Source organism: Alligator mississippiensis, chromosome 6 (assembly GCF_030867095.1).
Source record: "Alligator mississippiensis isolate rAllMis1 chromosome 6, rAllMis1, whole genome shotgun sequence".
Classification (NCBI taxonomy): domain Eukaryota; kingdom Metazoa; phylum Chordata; order Crocodylia; family Alligatoridae; genus Alligator; species Alligator mississippiensis.
The window spans coordinates 26,051,214-26,071,784 of NC_081829.1; the positions used below are offsets into that span (position 1 = coordinate 26,051,214).

The following is a 20,571-nucleotide window of genomic DNA, read 5'->3' on the forward strand; positions in this document are numbered from 1 at the left end:
GGGCTGGGGCCTTTGTCTCCCAGATTTCCATTGAGTTTGCCAAGTACTTTATTCTTAAGAGGGACATTCATAATTTCTGTAAGAAGAAAGGGAATAAGCCAGAGTGTCCCAGTGCCTTTCAGTGAGAAACTGCTTAGGCTACCAGGCTGCAAAAGAAAATGCACATTTTGCTAGAACAAAGTCTCCAAAATGGGACATTTATAGTAAAAATAGAAAGGCATTCTCAGCATCAAAACAGCAGCAGGCTAAGCCAGTGCAGGAAGAGCTGAAAATTATGAAGTGTCCCAAGAAAAAAATAACTCTCTGGAATGTGAGACAGAGCAGAAAGCAGCTACCAGGCCTCCAAGAGTGCTAGCTTGCTCCTGTACTCATCCTTTTGTTAGAAGACATCACTGAGATCTTGCACCATCACTCACCCACTGACATCCCTCTTCTGAAGGAAGATCGAGGTGGCCACCAGAGGCCATGTGTTGCAGCAAAGCACACTCACCCAATCTGTTACTACTTGACATGTTGCCTGATTTTCCAAGATTATTCAAGGTAGAGCCTACTTGGGCTGCACTGCTAAACATACAAAGCACAGATCTCTCTAGAAGTCCACTGCATGCACTGCGATACTGCTGAACAACAACAGCACAGCAGATCAACCAGCTGCAGAGGACTAACCATATAGCCAAAAAGGGTAATTAGGCCACAGAGGGTCTCATTTGAAACTCAATTATTTGGCCCACCCTGTCTCTGTCATGGGGTGCTGAAGCCCATTTTCCTTTTCCTGGATGTTGAAAAGTAGATGGAGTTGCTTGCTCCATCAGTCTCTTCTTCCAAACCAAAATAAAAAAAAACCCAAAACAGTTGAATGGGAGACACAGAAGTATACAGGGATAGCACAAGGGACAGTCCAGACTAGCTGAAGTCCCCGTATCCAACTGCTACATCAGTTGGCACCCCAGCTCCCACAGCAGCGAGAGAACACAGACAGAACTAAGCCAAAACACAAGCTCAGACAGAGCAGCACAGGTAGCAGTGGGGTGAGGGGATAAAAGTCAGAACTAAACCAAACAAGAAAAAAAAAAGTAATAGTGGTCAGGGAAGATACCATGGACGTCTGCACTGGGGGAGTGTCTTTTGCTGGGCTTACTAGACTGGTTTTGTTGTTGCTCTGTGGCTGAGACAGAAAAACAGATTGTTTTAGTTATCTTGCTGTCCAGCAGTGACAGCAAAACATTACAGTACTGCTCTCATAACCCCCCACCATCTCTTCAGCCCCCCACCCCACACATTGCAAGAACAGGGGAGAAGGAGGAAGAAGGAATACTGCCGTGGTCATTGGATACCACCTGTCTCTTCAGAGGTGCAACAGTGAACTCACCAATGCCGCAAAATGGGTGGATTACTAGAGCTGTAGGAAAGGCAAGGGAAAGAAAGAGGAGGCAACCCAAAACGCTTGGGGTTTCCAGGAGGGGTGCTCCCAAGAAACTTCATTGCAGCAGAGAGGGAGCTGACGTGTGACAGGATGTGTGCTAACAGACTTTAAGTGACAGTATAGGGCATGTGTTGTGTAGCTATCACATTGGGATGACCTGGAGCTGTGCCCATGGTATTCCAGGGTGTGCTGGATGAGACTAGTGTGGGATGATGCTGGCATTCCAGAGTGCAATGCTAGTACGAGAAAGGGTGGAGTAGGTTCACGGCAGGCGTGGAGAGAATACCAAGGAAGAAGCCAGGGGATTGCTTGGGTAGGTTAGTGAGTCTTAGGGATGTTTCCAAGGGATTTATGCCTTTCTCAAGGAGTCTCTCTTGTAGCTGGGGCAGATTATGAAGTTTGTTGATAAAGGCTGTTCTCCTCACTCCCATAGCACAACAAAAGCAGCAGAGTTACCAACTCCCCTCCACGCTTGCAGCATGGAAATGCCTCAGCTTAATTAAGAGAATGCCCAAAGTCCAGGTCTTGTTAGGTAGGAGGTGCCCTGAAGCAGTTTTCAATCATGTACACTCCCCCATCCATAAATTCAAACCTTCTTCTCCATGCACTGAAAAACAGGCTAAATCTGACTTACAGAGAAGACCTGACCGGCTGCTGAAGCACTTTCCCCTTAACATTCTTCTTGTACCCAACACCAAAAAATAAGATAAAAAACAGGCTCACTGTAGCTCAAAGACATTTAAGCAGTCTGCCTATCTTTTGGGGCAGAGTAGAACAAGGGCAAACCCCCAGTGTATCAGAACCCTCTGCACCAAGCAACCAATGCAAGGAACGACAAGAAAGGGTCTGAAGAAAATTTTTAACACATCCATGAGAAGCAGATCTTAAAATAAGATTCTGCATCCATCCCTGCCTGTATGAGCTTCTCTTCATAGGCACCATGCCCTGCTAGAGGTTTTTTTTTTTTGGTTAAAAAAACAAACACAAAAGAGAGAAAGAAAGAAAGAAAGAAAGAAAGAAAGAAAGAAAGAAAGAAAGAAAGAAAGAAAGAAAGAAAGAAAGAAAGAAAGAAAGAAAGAAAGAAAGAAAGAAAGAAAGAAAGAAAGAAAGAAAGAAAGAAAGAAAGAAAGAAAGAAAGAAAGAAAGAAAGAAAGAAAGAAAGATTCCACAGAGCCAGAGAATGGATAAACCTGCTCATCCCTAAAAATCTGGGAAAGGAGGAACATCTTCATTCACAAATATGACATGCCTTACATCTCATTACCTGCCTCATTTCATCTTTCTAGTAGGGCAAACACTCTTTGGGTTCATTTCTAGCTTGCTGGTGCCAGAAACAAAGAGGTAAAAGGGGCAAAGCAGCCTAAAAGAACGAGTCCCAAGCTGCTTTGTGGCACAAAGACCACGGCCGTAGAAAATCCTGTTTGCCTCCTCCCATCATACCAAAGTGCCTTTTACAGTCTATTAGAAATTACTAGCTCTGTCTTAAATGGGTTTAAATCCAGCTCCTTTATTCATGTGCTGCTCAGCAGCCAAGGGACGCCATCATTACACTTCAGTATACTAGAAAGGGAATGATACAGGGTGCTTGAAAAAAACGACATTGAACATTCTGGGCTGGACTCAAGTTGAGGTGTGCTCAATAGAGGACTAATTTCTAGAAGGCAAGTAAAGACTTCATCCCAGGGGTTCAATCTAAACAGCTCCCAAAGAAATTGCTAGAACTCAGCACCTCAGGAAGAGGCCCTCAGCATCAGCTTTTCTGCAACTTCCCACTTGCCATCAGGACCATCTCCCTCACTCAACTTCGCACCACGGGAGCTTCCAAAACATACACACTCCTTAGTGGAACCCGAGCTGTCTTTCTGCAACCATCACTCCTCTCTAGTTTGACTGGGACTGTGCCTCCAGGTCTCTGCCCAGATTTACAGCATGGTACTAAAACACCGCAAAGGGAATGTTGGCAAGCTAAGGAGACAGGAAACTTGACCTATGTGCTTCACATGTACAGCTCATATGGGAGGTGCCAGATCTACTGACTCCCTTTTGTTGTCCCCCTGCTCTGTGACCATTTAGTCAGCTGCCCTTCATCCTACACATGGGCTCTCAGAGTGTATATGAGTCTCACAGGATTTTACACATGCATCACCCCACCATTAACATCAACATCAATGGGGAGCAAGAAACCTAGCTGATTTGTTCCAGTACAGAGGGTCTCGACTCTAAAAAGAAGGTAGTTTACCTAGGACCGTGTCAGACCATTCAGAAGATCTGTGATACAATTCATTTTGACACAGATACTGAATGCATTTCCTGTGCTAGATGAAAGACAGACAAACACAGACAACACGGACAGTGCGAGAGAGAGAACCAACCAGTGATCACAGCACTGGGGTACACACTGAAAGACAGGAAAGCAAACACCAGCCACCTGGATACTTCTAGCATTCACTGGTCATTTATTCAAAATTCACTGTCCCGAGACAGACACCTATTTAGTTTCCATTTTCCAGCTGCCTTAAAGTAGGAAAAGAAATGTAACTTTGAGCTGGGCTGTGCGGCGCTTGATGACCTGTACAAAATCTCCTACCTTTACATTAACACAGCTGGGGCTGGAAAAGTCAGGGAAAGCTGCCCTGGAAGTGACATGTCACTAAGAGACTTTCTAAGCAGCCCTTTGTGACCTCTTATTGCTTATTTGTAACAATTTACAGTGACAATGAAAGGGGGAGAAACAGGCAGAAACAGGGAAGCCAGTTTCTCTCCTTTAGTGACACTGTGTCTTCTTCCCATCTGAAGGAGGGAAGAACCACAATCCAGCAAATCAGAATACAAAGGATACTTTCACATTAGTTACTGCCCATGGCTTCACAACAGTGACATGGACAGCAGCAAATGGCAGTAGCATCAATCTACAATTTGGCACTGGCTGTTTTTTTTCTTTTTTTCCTTGAATAATCAGTATAATCACCATTTTCCAGCATATTCTGGGGATAGCAAACACATTTGGATAAATGAAAAAGGAATGGATAAAGTGCAAGAGGGAGTAGTTACTGGGCACTTGATCATGCTGGGAGACAAAATGGAGACCCCAAGAACAGAGACTTGGATTGTAAGGGCTCTGACAAACCTTTTTCAATATAGAAAGAAGTCTAACAAAAATAAATTAATGGCAGTTTTAAGCCACCAGGTGGTGCTGTGCCCGCACCTTTGTTCCGTGCACGCTGGAGACCCATCAGAAGCCTCTGCCATATTTGGAGCGACTCCCAGTTTGTTCTACACTGCAGGGCTATCTCCAGGGATGACAGCACCAACACGAGGCAAAGCACCTGCTCCTCTTTTGGCACCTCTGCAACAGAATGACAAGGCCCCATGTCCAGACAAGGCACAGATCTGTTGTGCAGAGACCACGCACTCCATCCCAGGAGAGGTACTGCCTTCTTCATTTGTTTCTCACCTCGCATCAGACACCAATAGCAGGCAATGCTCAACTGCATTTTAAGCAGCCAATTTTCTGTAGAGAATGGGAACCTGAGATTAGCCAGAGTCTGACCAATCACATGGTCCTTTTTGTGAGGACATGGACCTTTGAAGTGCATGATTTCCCCATCTCACCACCCTCCCCAAACATGCTATGTAAGGTGATGAGCACAAGCTGAGCGTGCATGGCATGAGAATGGTGGACGCACGAATCGCAGGCAGCTTACGGGAGGTGCTCACCATCAAATGCACACTGGAGCTCGACTTCCTTTTCTGGACACACCATTGAGAGAGGGAAAGAGAAGGGGAGAGAGGAAATGAGAAGAAAAGCACAGAAACTATTCACACGTTAGTGAGCCAGCAAGGGTCCCTTTGCCAACAACACTCCCAGGGAGGGGGGGGGGAGGGGAGGGGGCGGTGGCAGGAACAGCAGCAGAAATGCACAGGCACACAGAAAGGGTTCAAAGAACACTCAGCATTAACAAGTCACCCATACGCACGGCAGGGAGGGAAAGGATAGAAAACACACACACACACACGCACAGATGTGAGGACAAGAAAAAAAAGGAACTCCTCACAGGCACAAGATAGGGATGGAATATATAGGCCCAGGGGCCCAGAAGCAAAGGGATGCCCACATATGCACCTACACCAAAGGAACTGACAGTGCTCCCAGCCACAAAGGCAGGGCAGGCAGAGGAGCAGGCAAGAGAACCAAACAGGTGTATAACCACACACTTGGAGGGCAGAGATGAGGAATGCATTGTGAGAGGGCACCCCTATGGGCAGAGAAAAGAGTAGGGTCTCCCATGTGCACAGACTGGGGAGACCAAAGGAGGGGTTGGGGTAGGGGAATTGAGATGTACTCTGGCTGAGGCAGAAAAAGTGAAAGGCACTCTCAGTTGAATTGATGTTAGGAGCTTTACACTCAGGAGAGGATTAGAGACTGGTCCTCAAACACTGCCTCCCTTCTTTCCCAATCCAGTCAAACTCAGGCTGCTTCACTATATTCTGGAATCAGCCAAGATAGTGTATGAACCATTTCAAACTAGAAATCTTCCAGACTTATTTTGAGCCTACACTTGGTTATGCTGATCTATTTGGAAGTTGAAGACCTGCTTACACATGGCCCAACCTGTATTCACTTCACAGGGACAGCAGGGGACTTGCTACCTACCGTCTGCACTACACTCCTGTGCTTCCCATAGCCATCTCCTAGGACAATTTAGCATCTCTACAAGTTGTTTCCCAAATGGGAACTGGATGGACCACCTCAAGGGCTGCAATTTATGATCATTAGACACTGCCAAGAAAGATGATAATTTCAAAGCTTCCTTTTGGCTCAGGTAAATACACACACAAGCACACGCACACACATCCAGAGTCTATGGGCTTTAAAAGAGAAAATACCTTTGGCTAACTCAGCCAGTCAAACCTATTCTCATCTTAGGCTGCTACTCCACAACTCAAAGCAAAGCGATGGGCTAGGATTGGAAAGCCAGCAGCAGCAGCAACCTAATGATTGTCATAAAACACATGACAATGAGGATTAAGGTTAACAGAATCAAGGCAACCAGCAACCAGCTTCTATTTGCAGCAACCCAAAAGGAAATCCTCCATTGGTGCAACCTGTCAGGATTCAATTAGAGCCTGTGTAAATAATAATTTACAGCACCAGAGGACCTGTACCCCAAACATTTGCCTTCATTCTCCTCTGCAAATATATGGAAGCATATGGATAAATAGAGTAAAATCTGCATAAAATGACACTGCAGGGAAGGTGCTGCCAGAAATCAAATCTCATTCTCAGTTTTAGCACATTTCTGATAAGTATCAAAATAAGAAGGAAAAAAAGGGTGAAGGAGAGGAGGATATTCAATCCATTTCAATCCCTGCCTATTTGGCATCATCAAGATAACTACTAAACAGGGTTAAACATCACTAATGAAAACTGTTAACAAAATAATCAGGTTTCATATCTATCCAGGGTCATCCAACTACTGCAGAAAACACAAAAACCCACCATCCTATAATCCTCCGTCCCTACTCTTTTCAGGAATTACTTAAGGGCACAAAAATCACCACAGACCAAGGAAAGGACAAAGAAAGAAAAAAATGGAAATGTCAAGCTCTCTGCAAATTAGAACTTAATAAAAGAACAACTTATATTCAATACAATTAACATGCTAGAAATAATTTTGGAAGTTTTGGATGCTGTGGGACAATTCAACAGGAAGAATGGCATCAGGTAGCAAGAACTGAATGGACACAGACTTTAAAAAAGACAATAAGAGGTGACAAGAAAACCAATTAAAGTCAAATGCTCAAGATGACCCTGGGTCTCATGCGATTGTATACTACACGCTGTACCCAATAAGAACTTAACAACAACAAAAGAAAAAATAAACAAAGTCGAAATATACTTAACACCACAAAAGCAGCAATAATACTGTCTGACATCCATGGAAACAATTCCAGCCTAATGTAGCCACAAAAAATTGTCCAAGTGTGAAAGAGCATTTCCAGCAGACCAAGACGATATGCATTCTATTTATAGGCATTTCTCCTGCTCCTTGCAATAGTCTTCAGCACACACAGATAGGAACTGTAGATAAATTCAATTTCCCTGGAGACCATTAAGGATCAATTCTCCTGAAAAAGCCAAATAACCCTTCCCTAAATAGCACAGGATCTTTGCAGTAGTCAAATAGGAAGTCTACAGCCTACCTCAAATGCTGTAATTAAATATCTCGACCATGTAACCCAGCGGTGTCAAACATGCAGTTCGTGGGCCAGATATGATCCACGGAGCCCCACAATCTGGCCCCCGTGCTACACTGGATCAGCCCCACATGCAGAGGCCAGGATGTGCATTCCCTGGGGTTGGGTCCCAGACTGCACCACCTACAGCACTCACTTAGGTAAGCGTCCTGGCTCAACCTGAGCAGGGAGAGGGGGAAATTGTTAGTGGGCCTGATCCAGGGGGCCAGATGAATTTGTCACCATTAAAACTCACCTAGATAAAACTATTAGAACAATTATTCAAAAAGTAACTAGGAAGGTAACTCTAGGAAAACCTCCTATAATAATGGATAATATAAACATTGATACATTAACTGCCTTATAGCCAAGAAGGTTTCCTTGAGCTTAATTTCAACCAAAGGCTGCATTTACAGATACTGGTAAAATGTTTCTAAGCCAAAAAAAAAAGAAGAAAAAGAAACAAAAAACTATTCATGACAGCAACAGCTATAATTATTCTTATCAAATACTGTATATTAAGACATGCTAAAAAGTATCCCACCAGAATTATTCAGCTTAACTTCAGAGTCCATATTGATCACATAGTTCCTTTGAATTATGTGCAGTGCAAGAAATTTTCTACCCCGAAGATCTTGAAAGATCTTGAAAGAAACAGAGCAGGCAGAGAAACAAGACAGACAGCAATAGTGGGAGCTAGGTAAAACATCCAAAAAAAGTGCTCAGGGTACGCACAAAAATATTTTAAAAGCTCAACCTTACACTGTAGTGACAATCTTCTTCAAATTTCTTAACAAGTCTTATGGAAAGGGCATGTATCAAGAAGAGATTTGATGGAGAGACTGGCACTCAAGACCCGTTCAGGACAGGATATATGGAAGCAGCAGAGTGTGGACACTTATAGCTAAAAGTGACTGATGGACTGGATGGTGCAAGGAACAGCAAATGTGGATAAGAGACAAAATGGGTTATGGCAGGAAAGGGAAGACCTGTATAGGGTCCTGAATATGAGAACAAACAGCATAACCTTTAAAAGGTGGAAAAGTAGCAACAGGGGATGTTCTAAGGGAGAGATGAAGTTGCTCAATTTAAAAGGCTAGGAAGGTTTACTTCTGACATACCAAAAAGGTTTGCTGCTATAGCCAATATATATAGCATTACCATACAGACCCATCACTCTATAATAGGGGTGGGAAATTATTTCAGGCAGAGGGCCACTTACCCTGCCTGATAAAAAAAACAAAACAAAACACCAAAAAACAACTTGTCTCCTACCCCGTAAAAACTCTCTCTATCAGTGAGGAAGTTAGCTCCCACTGATCATTCATTATATCAAAGGTTTTCCCAATTTCTGGAACTACTATGGTGAAAATGATAGCATTTTCTCCCAAAGCAATGCAGGCAAGTTTATTCTCACATCCCCATGGATACCTCCTCGCTAAAATTCTGCTTTCTGTATTTGGGTTAGAATTTAGGCATTAATCTCATAACAAGGGGAGTAAATTATCTGCACTGGAATCTGAAGAGAAATTTTGCCTCGGGTAACAACAAACAGAAGTGGGCAGCACACAGAAAATATCCTTATGAATCATCACCCCTATGTCACAACAGAAGTAACACTAAAGATGTCAGGTATAAATCATTCTGAGCGTTACCAGAAAAGGCAACACATGCTGAAAGATGCTATAAGAAATAAATAGTAACACCAATCAGGTTAACAAGAGTAGTTTCCATTACAGGAAAGCAACTTGGGCTCAAACAGTTTCTATTGCAACCATTTCCATGGAGTTCTCACAATAGCACAGTACTGAAAAGAACACTCTTACACATTAAGTCCACTGTAGAAGTTACCCTTCCACAAGGTGTCATTATTTCAGTGACTATTTTAGTGTTTCAAGGGAGGTGGAAAAAAAAGCCATTCTTCATGGCACTGATGTGGGCATCAAGTCACTCATGAGAGGCAGCTTGATCCATGGACAATAAAGTAAACTGGGACACTAAAGACTGGGTTCCTTTTCCACCTTTGTCCCTGCCTGCTGCACAGTTCTAAGCAAGTCAGTTTACCTGGGTCTCCATTTCCTTTTGCACCAATCATCTATTTAAATTGTAAACTTATGAGGCAGGGACTCACTTTTTACATGCTCACAGCACTCCCAGCGATCGAGGTTCCAAAACATCACAAAGCAACAAAATGGAACATGTCTCCTGCAGTTAAGGTTGGAAATGCATGCTCCATAATGCCAGAAGTTATTTACTGTTAACAAACCTAAAACCTGCTCCCCAAGATACTTACCTGAAGCAATTATCACTAGCTGTGCAGTCAAGCTGGACTTTGGTCCTTTTATTTTGTTTTATCCAACGATCCATAAACAACATGACTTAAGGTAATGTTTGTATAACCAAACTTTCTACATGATCTTTAGGTCCTTTTGTTCACAGAAGGCACGTGGTTTGAGCCCTGCTGATTTCAAGGACCAACATACACAAAAGTTCTTTTGAGGTTTTCACTGCTTTCTTTCACATGAGGTGCTCCCTTGTTAGTTACTGTAGCAAACCACACAATTATCAAAATATTTAAAGCAAAAGACACTTGGAACCTTGCCTTCATTATACAGAACTAGCCCCGGAGGTGAGGTCTGCACCCTTAACCTCACCATACCAAATACTGAAACTTTACTTTTGCTCAGCCCAATTCTCCCTTTGGTTTTGTGTACAGCTACACCTTCAATGCTAACCCTTACTACAGTGGGGAAAAAAGAGGAATCCCTTACTAGAATACAAACCTTTATTCTTTTGACCAGTCCCAGTCACCAGCTCAGATCAGTTGTTGAAACTGGCTAAGATGACCAAGTTAGTGTGACTAAAATTACAACACTTCACCAAACAAGTAGCAGCAGCCAGCCTCATGGGTCACGCTTTCCATGGCACTGACAACCATGCTCCTCTTACAGAGATGTAGTCAGAGTGGCAGTTGGATTAAATTTGAGGGGGTTGGTGGGTGTGAGGATGGTTACTTTTAAGTGGGACTGTAAATGGGATGGCACCCACTGCTGGTCAGCCTATGCCATAGCCCTGATGTGACCCAAGGAGGAATCCCCCAAGATGATGGTGGCCTGAAAAGGGGACATAGGTTATGTGCAGCTAATGAAGCGTGGCAACTGCACCCTGCTGCACAGTGCTAAAGGAAAGGCCAAAAGCCTGCAGCTAGCTGAAGGGAAGACCTGCTGAAGTCATGGGCATTGTGAAGAGGGAGAGAGTGCAGCTCCAAAAGCCATGACATACACCTTGCATACAATGCAGGGGGCTGGTCTAGGACTTGTGCTGGATGCCCTGAGAGCTGGCTCCAGGGCCACTCTGGATCAGGCCATGATAACCTGCTGGACTGGTCCTGCATGCTGCCTTCATCACATGCAGTGCAATCCCATGTCAACCCTGTGCTATGTGCAGGGCTGGGTCACCCCATACACCATGGGCAGAACATGCCTTGTCCTGACTCCACGTATCATCCATGCAGCACAGCAAGCCTGAGGCTGGCATGTGCTGTGTGGTGCACAGGCTGTCTGCAGTGCTGCAGGTGCTGCACAGGTGGTTGGTCCCAGCCTGGCCTGCAAATCAACCTAGAGATCCTCAGCCGGCCCACGGGCCAGATATGTCTAACACCCCTATACTACAGAAACAGAGGTAAATGTATAGCCACAAACCCTCCCAAACCACCTTCCAGAACCAAAGCCTCAGCACTTGCACGATAAGCTCAGAGAGTAGGAGACAATAGGATGATGGTTCCCTCAATGTGTATGTCACAACCTCCAGCAATCAGAGCATAAAGACTGTCACAAGGTAAAACATGGAGAGACTTGAGGATAGAAAGGCTTGGTGTCAGCTGAAGGTGCATGCATAGAGAACCTGAGAAACAACCCCTCTCCCCCTCAACCCCTTCCAGAAAAGAGGAGTGTCACAGTCAAGGAGATGGGAATTTCTGCAAGACCACCCAAATGCTCTACCTACCCCTGCTCTACACAGTCAGTTACCAAGTACAAGTAGCCATCATTAGTTATCATACACCCTTTGGTATGGCTCCTTTCTGACCCTGAAGACTGATAGTACATAGTTCCCTAGTACATACAGTAAACTAGGGAAGAATAATTCCATCTCCCCTCCCACCTTCAGAGCATAGGAGTTTTTAGAATGAGAGGGTGGGTGGGGAATACCGTACTTGGAATGTTGTCACTCAGACTAATGGTTTTTTTCTGCCCTAACAGTAACTTCCCATAGATATACAATGGCTAGCACTCACCCTCCCTGTCACCCGCAGTCCCTGTCAATGGGGCAAGGCAGGGAGATTTTCATAGGCTCTGCTGGGCTGCTTCATCCAAGTACACTGAATGGATCATCACGAGACCGGTCAGAGGCATGTATGTGCCACATCAGAGGCAATCTGTGGTCTGTAAATGGAGCTGCCTGCCTCTAGTGACAGCCAGTACCCAAGAAGTGAAGAGGAAATACTTCTGAAGTGCCTCGCTGGTGGGAATCTGATCTCAGGGCTGCAGAACAAGTGGCTCTTCAGAGAGAAGTTATATTTCTGTGGCTTCATGGGGCAGGGGGAAGGAGGGGGAAGCACTAAAGAGACAAGTTGCCTGCTTGTAAATAGGCAGAAAGACATGATTTAGAAAAGCTGGAACTTACCTTTACTCCATCTGACTTCTTGTTCAATAGACTTTTGGCAGCTGCCAAGAGAAACAAGAAAAGCAGGTCAGGGGTTAGTTTTCAGATCTCTGTCCCTCCCCCTCCCCTCTACTCAAAATCATAGGAGAATTCGAGGGGAAGGCCCCCTACTAATGTTGCTTTCTAGCAACAAGAGTGATAGAGTCCAGGCCAGGTCTGTCTTCAACTCTTGTGCTGCTACTGCCATCAAGACTGCCTATTTTTTCTAGAGAAACGCTCCACTTTCAGTCAGCAACTCTCCCACCCTCCACAACTCAGAAATCCACTCTTCAATAGGGCTACAGAGCTCCTGAGGTGGTTTTACTTCAGTAACTCTTCTCACATACCAGCTTTCCCTTTGTCCAGATGTGGCAGGGGTTACAGAGAGAAAGCTGAAGGATTCTGTCAGATCCTTGTATTCAGACAGATTTGCCCTCAAGTACATCCATTTACATAACAGACTTTATTTATGAAAAGGGGGACTGATAACGCAGAGCCTTCCTAATCACTGCCAGAGTCCAAAATTAGCCCGGGGAACATCTGGCATAGCAGCAAGGGGTAGATGGGACTGAGGAGTTTGGTGGGGGAGGAGAAGGGAAGGCAATGCTGCCAGCTGTTATGTGAGGCTGTAGAAAAAAAATAACCAAGGCGGCAGAATTTCCTCACTGAAGGATATAGATGCTCTAGCATGCTTGGTCTAAGCAAGCAGGGCTACAACTGAAACAGACTCATATAGAGGCAAGTGACAGTGCACACGAGAGAGAATGAAGCACACACGTGCATGTGTAACACTTAGCAAAAGCACGCAGGTGTTTGACCACAGAGTGCGTATGCATGCATGCCAGTATGCATATTGGGGCAATTTTATTTATTATAGGAAAGATATGGTGATTATAGCTGTCAATAATAGGTAGCCTGCCTCCAGCCTCTATGGATATGTCAGTTTGTCCTCGTGTACACTGTGGCCAACTTTTGCCATTCCTTTTGCAGCAAGTGCACTTGAGGCAACTACCTGCCTTTTCTGAGCAGTTGCTGAAAAATGTTTAGTTTCATTAACACCAATGGGCACTAGGAGCCAGATCAGATTATTCTCCATATATCTGGTATCTGAGCAGACCTAGTTGCCTAAATGCAAGTCATTAATGCATCTGTTTTTGTAATATGCAGCCTGGGCATGCAATACCTATGTAACTAAGTCCATATATATTGTCTCCCTCCCCCACACATGTGTAGATAACCTAGAACATCAGTTATGGTGGTTGGATAACACCTGGGCTGAGGTCTTTTAGCTCAGTGTAGACAATAGCTGTTTTCCAAGATGAAAAAAAGCACCGCAAGCATGTTACTTGTTAATACTGAGCTGGTTCTCCTAATCCACCCCAGCACAGCACCTTGTGACTGGAATTTTCCTTGCAATTCCTGTTCCCAGAAGGTAATAGGGGCACAATGGGGCAGTGCTTCAGGAATTCAGGAGGCACTAGAACAATGACAGTTTTAAGCAGTGCATAGACGCGCTTTGCATAGTATGTCAAAGCGGTTGTGCCAAAACACAGTTCCACAGCACAGACAAATTAATCTATGAAAACCAATGTTTATGAGGAAAGGTTTGCAGCTAAAGGGTTTAATGTCAGACTCAGACAACCAGCTGCCTGGCAGTGGTTTTCCTGCTGAGTGTACATTTACCCTAAACCAGCACAGGAGAGAATCTGAGAAATATCCTTCCCCACCTGAGCACTGAGTACACTTTCAGTGTGGGAGCAGGGGGTGATTCCATTCCATGGAGTGAAGACAGCATGAGTCTGAAGGCAAATGTGGAGCTCAGAGGGATTCTACATGTTTCAAGTTAACTCACAAAACATTTGTTGAGGTAGTTGCTTTCCGATTAGGAAACGTTTGCTGCTTTAAAAAACACATCTTGGGGGAAGCAAATGTCACTAGAATCACAGATTCTGCAATTTCCCAAATGTCATGAATGAGCAAGCAATAAAGGTGAATACAAAATTGGAGCAGGGCTATGCTGCTGCCTCGTGTCCAGGGGCCTAGGCACATGATGGGAAATCAAACGATACTTCAAACTCTTCCTAGCTTCCCATGAAAGTTAACATTTACCTTTGTGCTGAAGACACAGGTAAAATGCCCTGCGAAAGTTACACTAATACTATCAATTCAGCCTCCCCCCTGACCCCGCACCCTGTAACGCTGGCCAGAGTTCCAAGAGAAAGAGCCTCTCCCCTCCTGCCCACATGCCCAAGGTACCCACAGAAATCTCAGTGCTGCACCAACAATCCAACTAGTAGGGAATACTGTGTGAAGTGGGCAGTATTCAATTCGGATTTGGCCTGATTCGGGGGGCAGTGATTTGATTCACTGATTTGGATCACTGTCCTGATTCTATTAGGCCAAATCTGAAGATTTGATTCTGATTCGGAGAATTAGTGATTCAGTCATAGACACAGTTTATGCATTTTTTCTACGTACTTTGAGGTACCAGGTGTGGCTCATGAACACTGAGATGGTGAGGCAGATGGAGCGTCCCACGGGAGTGTGGAGGGGAGGTCCCCTCACGCACTTGGTGGTGGACCTGGAAGTAGTTCACTCTGCCGTGCCATCTGTGTTTACAAGCCGCGCCCGGTACCTTGAGGTACGTAGAAAACCCCCTCACATAAAGCTGTGTCTATGGTCGAATCGTCAAATCTCTCCGAATCAAAATTAGAGGATTCTGATTCAATTTGGAGAGATTATGGGTCTCCTGACCAAAGCTTCACACAGCCCTACCAACAGGTGGCCCGGCACTGCAGAAAGAAATTCAATGTGCTGCCCACTGAGCTCATACCCCATAACGAGATTTGTAAGGACACTGGGAGAGTCTAAGAAATGCACTCACACACCAAAAAGGTGGCAAATATACTAAATGATGGGAAGGACAGATGCGGATTTACTCACTGGTCAATCTGTACACATTACCAAACAAATTAAAGAGGAACTGGGTAGGATTTCTACAGCTAGCAACACATAGACAAAACTGGCTGTAATGAGAAGTGTATTTAAAAACTCCAGAGACAACACCACCAAACATTCAAATCTGCAAAGAGACAGAGTAGGAAAAATCCAGGAACTGTAAAGGGATGCCCACTGAGATTTAGAGAATGGTCTTGCATTTCTGTTCTACAGTTTCCCAGGCACAGGATATGGACAGTATATCCCTTTTCATGACTATCCCGACTATTCCTATGATTAAGAAATTAACAAAACCCTTTCATTATGTGAATTAATGTTGTAGCTATATGAGGGCATCCATGGACTATGCTTGTAGCTTAAAGTGCTCTTCCATTTCTGAGTTAACAAGATGTTCTTCCTGATGAGAAGAACAAATGCTCTTTTCCTCTTTCTCCACTCCCAACCCTGGAGGCACATGTAGTTTTCAGCCTTTGAGGAAAATTTAAAATAGCCACTCTAACAAATCTGGCCAAGTCAAAAAATTCCTAAAACTGTCCACTATTTATTGCTGGTGAGTTCACTCCAGATATGCCGGAGGCCATGAAAGGGGAGTTTTTATATGGGACTAAAATGCTACCACCAAACAAGTTGTGGACTTTCCCTGACTATACTACTCAAAGTTCCTCTTGCTCTCTTCTCTCAAGAACAGTTGTTTGGTTTGTACGTTCTTGAATTGCTTCATTGGAAGGGAAGTGTGATTGGTTTTTTGTTTTTTTTTAATGATTGCTTAAACTTCCAGTTTGGGGGAATACAGGGAGATTGCTGAATGCCTGACAGGAAAGCAAGTGAAACACCTTCTCTTTGCTTTATGATAATCCTGTCCTGATAATCCTGGCCACGTTAATTGCCACAGGTCCCACAGCACTGGCAGCTGACTCATCACACCAAACATTTCCAACTTGTGGGTTGTTGTTCCTTGTGCCATCAAATTTCTGGCCTCACTAGCCAAATGACATGGCTCCATGGGCCAGATATGACTTGCAGGCCATATCCTTGACACCTCTGCTGTACTAGGAACAGAGACTAGGTCCCTCCAAAGTCTGAATTCATACCAGATGAAAGAACAGAAACGGAGGGAAAACCTGTCCCAAGTCATCACAGAACACAGTAACGGATTAGTTCAGAACAACCGGCCACTGAAGGGTAACACTGATCTATGCATTTCATCTCAGTACAAGAGAGTTCCGGAGAGAACACACAAACAAACCTCCTCTGAGCTTTCCAAGAGAGCATTTAAAGGTGTTAAATTTGGATTGTTTAAACTAATCTGCTTACCCCCATTCACCAAGGTTTCAGGCACTAACTTCATACAATCCAGCTGTCCCCTCTCAAATCTCATGTGCTGGTTCACTGCAGGACCCTGTACGTGTCCAGCATGCAGTTCTGGTTAGTAATTCAGTAAGTTCACCATGGTTATGGTTCCAGGTTAGATGAAATTTTCTGCATGCCAATTTCTCAGCCAGCAAGCATGGATGAGGTCTTACTGGGTGTGCAAACACTGGCATGCTGGTTTCTACTGGCAGTGAGTGGGTGGGTGGGCTGGGTTCAGGCACTCAGGAGACAGGACAACTCATGCCACGTACCTTGCTCAGCCAGGCCGGCAGCGCTCTTGGTGGCTGAAGCAGGTGCGGAGCTCTGCCTGCCAACTGATTGGATAGAATCATTCAGTGGGAGGAGCAGTAATAAAGCAACAGAGGCCAACCAGCAACGAGAGAGAGTAAGATGCAAGTAAATAAGTGTTAAAGGGTGGGAGAAAGAAAATAAGATACTTTTTGCCCTTCACACAGGGTAAAAATAAACAGAATTAGAGACAGGTCTGAGTGGGGGGGCTCTTATGACAGGAATGAAATTTGGAAAGGCATGGATCTAGATTAAAGAAGAGTTTATAAGGACAGGTTTGCAGCTATGGTTTGAGGTCAGCTCAGCCAGAGGGAAGTAATAGTCGACTCTGGTCTTATTTTTGTTCACTTAAAGAATAACTGGCCTACATCAGAGTGCTTTGGAGGAGATATTGGAGGAGGTTACCGATCACATCAAAATCTCATTCTGAAGTCACAGACTTAATTAGAACAAAACACAATAGGAATAAGTATAAACACGTAAATCCAAACACACAGGGAGAAACAAACCTCTCAGAAACAGAACAGCAGCCATAAGAGATGTTTTGCAAAAAGAAAAAAAACTAAGCTCCACGAGAAAGTGACCAACACAAATCAACCCTTGAAAGTCTGGAAGTCTCACCCCCAAATGCATGGGCGTTTGTGACAGAAAAGCTTTGAACTCAGGGGTGCTTCAAGAAAGTCAGACCCTGTCAGTATAGCATATCCCATGACAGAGAACTGGAACAAGTCCTTTATACTCAAGGCTGGGGAAAAAAAACAAAAAGATTTATTGGATTGTAACTTGATGACGGTTTTCTTTGGATCTCTCCATCTGCCACTAAGTCAGCAGACACTATACAGCAATGTAGATGACCCCAAAGGCACAAATACTGAGTAGGACCTGGGATCTTCCAGTCTCCCATCTATTTATTGGATTATAAAAACTCAGAAATTTAGCTCAGTAAATATTGTCCAGTGCTGGTACTCTCTGATAAGATAAAGAAAAAGGTCATCATGCTTATTAGGATTAGTACCACTTTCATGAATATTTAACAGGGCCACTCACCTCTATCTAGGCTTGATTTTTTATATGTATGGAGTGAATACATATGCACTCCACTACCTTGTATGACATGAGAAGCTAGAATGCAAGAGTTATACCAGTCACCTACAACAGAAATGGTTGACTATAATTTCTGCACAGAACACTTCTGGGAATCTCATGCTCTGGTACAAGGACCAACTTTTTCAAAAAGGAAGCAGTCAGAACTGGCCACATATCTCTATGCCTGAATGCTACAAAAGCATGCAGCCACATATACATAGAGGCATGAAGATCCAGCTTTCCCAACATGCTACCACAAAACCTCCTGCTGTGGTCTACATAGACAGAAAAGAAAAAGGGTGCAAAGAGAGGGTGGCTTGAGAAGGAGAGTCTTCAATTAACTCCATGTAATAGCATGTAACCTATTTGTGTCTACAGATTCTACCCCAAGTGATCAAAAAGACAAAGGCTACTGGTAACTTAAATGAGCTCTAAGTTTGAATCAAAATCACCTGAAAGGTCTGAAGAAATTGGACAAGACAACTTTTGGAGCAAGCAACTTGCCATCTCATAAGCCAGTACCTAAACATATGCCACTTTGGGTAGTACCCCTCCAAAATAAGTGTCGCAAATCCAAAGAGCATTAATACTACTACCAAGGGGCATACTAAAGATGGAAAGGGAAAAGAGTCTGCTGCCCCACAGTTCTAATGCCTTTTTTTTTTTTTTTTTTTTTTAAAGAAAGGGAAGACATGTTTGAGGAGGATGGATCCTTGTAAGTTTAGCATGAGCAACTGCCTTGTTCTGCTATCACCTTGTCCAGAAATAAGATCTGGAGAAGCAGCAAGCAGAGTAAACACTCACTCAGGTATTAAAAATGAGTCCACCACCTTACACAGGATTAGTGTTATATCTCATCTCAATGACAGGAGGGGAGTCTGAACAAGCAAAGATGAAGGAACTTCTTGAGAAGAGGAATAGATAGCATTTTGTTATTTGTCAAATCATGATAAGAAGCAATAGCTACTTAGCTACATGAACTTGTGTGTCTAGCTTTGAGACTTGGTCATTAAAGGTAGGTCATAGTTTCAGCACTACAGGCATTCAGCAACTAAACAATACAACAGATCTTCACCTCAGTCAGATAACATGGTTTTCCTGACTGCAGACATACGAAATTCTAAACACATCTAGATTTACCACCATCCTCCCTCAAAAAAAGCTACTAAAGAGGGCTCCTAAAAGCAAGGTTTGCTGCACTGCTAGGAGAGGCTACATTTCTTCCTCTCTGAAAGAGCAGGCAGACCTCCTTCTGGTTGCAGGTAGAAGACAGAGGACTCTCAGACATACAAAGTAGTCTGAAAATTGTTAAAGAGAAGTAGCAGAAAAAAATTGTGAAATGAAAGCTTAGCTCCTAATCAACTATGAGAGACTTTGAAAGGAAACAAATATTCCTAATCTTTGATGAATTAAACACATACTATTTGTCAGGAGCTCAACTACAGCCAGCAAGGTTAATATGGTGACTCAGCACAAGTAGAAGAGACTCCTCCAACAGCCCAACATGTTGACAGCTCTGCTAGAATTCCTTCCCCATTTATTCTTGGGCACATGATATCTAAAGTCATATACAGGAGTTACATCTGTGCCAAGAGAAACCTTTCTCTTGTACAAAAAGAGAATGTACAACCATTCAAGGAGTTTCTTGTGGAAGAGAACTGGCCCCTCCGCAAGAAGAGCTCTTTCTTCAAGCAAGGTCCATCTCTCCCTTCCCACACCAACTTGAATGGCTGTACACATCTCTTGGGTATTGAGGATACCTAGTATATGACAGTCTTCTGCTCTCCCTCCCTCCAAATGAAAGGGAGGAAAGAGTACTGGCTCCTTGACGGCCCATTCATGGGCAGGCTGTAAAGGCACTCTGTGGAGACCCTACCAATGTGCCTACGCCCCCCCAGCCACTGCACAAACTCAGGTCCTTCCAGAACCACAGAGGGGTGGGGTAGGAGGGCATTCCCCCAAGCTGGAACTGTCCTGGGAAGGTTCAAGCTCCAGGCATCTACCTTCTGCCACAATCCAGACCAGGGAACTAGGCTGTGCATGGGTGGAAGCCATCTCCCACAGCTGGACCAGTTCCACAATGGGAACAGTCCAGCTCCACTGCCTCTGTCTCTCACCCCATACACCCCTCCTAGGTGACCCAGAAGGTACATGAAATGTGAGGCATTCTCCGGCAAGTAGAACCCTCCCAGAACTCCAGAACAATTCCCACCACTGGAGAATGCCCTCCCCCACCAAGCAGCTGATTAGCGGTATGGGCAGAAGGGCATTTTCCTGGAGCTGGAACATCTCTCCCATCCTTTACACTCTTCTGGGGTGACCTGGAAGGATGCAAAGAGCAAGGGGCATTTGCACTAGAAACCATTACAGGGCTTTGAGACTGTTCCCACTGCAGGAGGACCCCCCCGCCAACCTGTTTTGGGATTCTCCTGTGGTGGGAACCATCTTGGAGCCCTGGAATTGTTCAAGCTGTAGGAGAATCCTCCCCAGCCTGTGCAGCCCTCTGG

The 20,571-nt window shown here is 44.4% G+C and overlaps 1 protein-coding gene across 15 annotated transcripts in view; it reads right to left on the reverse strand.

The window, feature by feature from the left end:
- Positions 1–20,571, reverse strand: part of CAMK2G (calcium/calmodulin dependent protein kinase II gamma) — a 172,736-nt gene that overhangs the window by 15,882 nt on the left and 136,283 nt on the right. For 6 of the 15 annotated variants that reach the window (XM_059729735.1, XM_059729736.1, XM_059729737.1 and 3 more), the window contains exons 13-15: positions 16,942–17,004; positions 12,344–12,384; positions 1,097–1,165 (exon numbers count right to left, since the gene is read on the reverse strand). In XM_059729735.1, coding sequence (XP_059585718.1) covers positions 1,097–1,165; positions 12,344–12,384; positions 16,942–17,004 — 173 coding nt within the window. The remainder of the gene's footprint in view (positions 1–1,096; positions 1,166–12,343; positions 12,385–16,941; positions 17,005–20,571) is intronic. The other 9 variants (XM_019497136.2, XM_019497142.2, XM_019497146.2 and 6 more) reach the window with 3 other exon arrangements.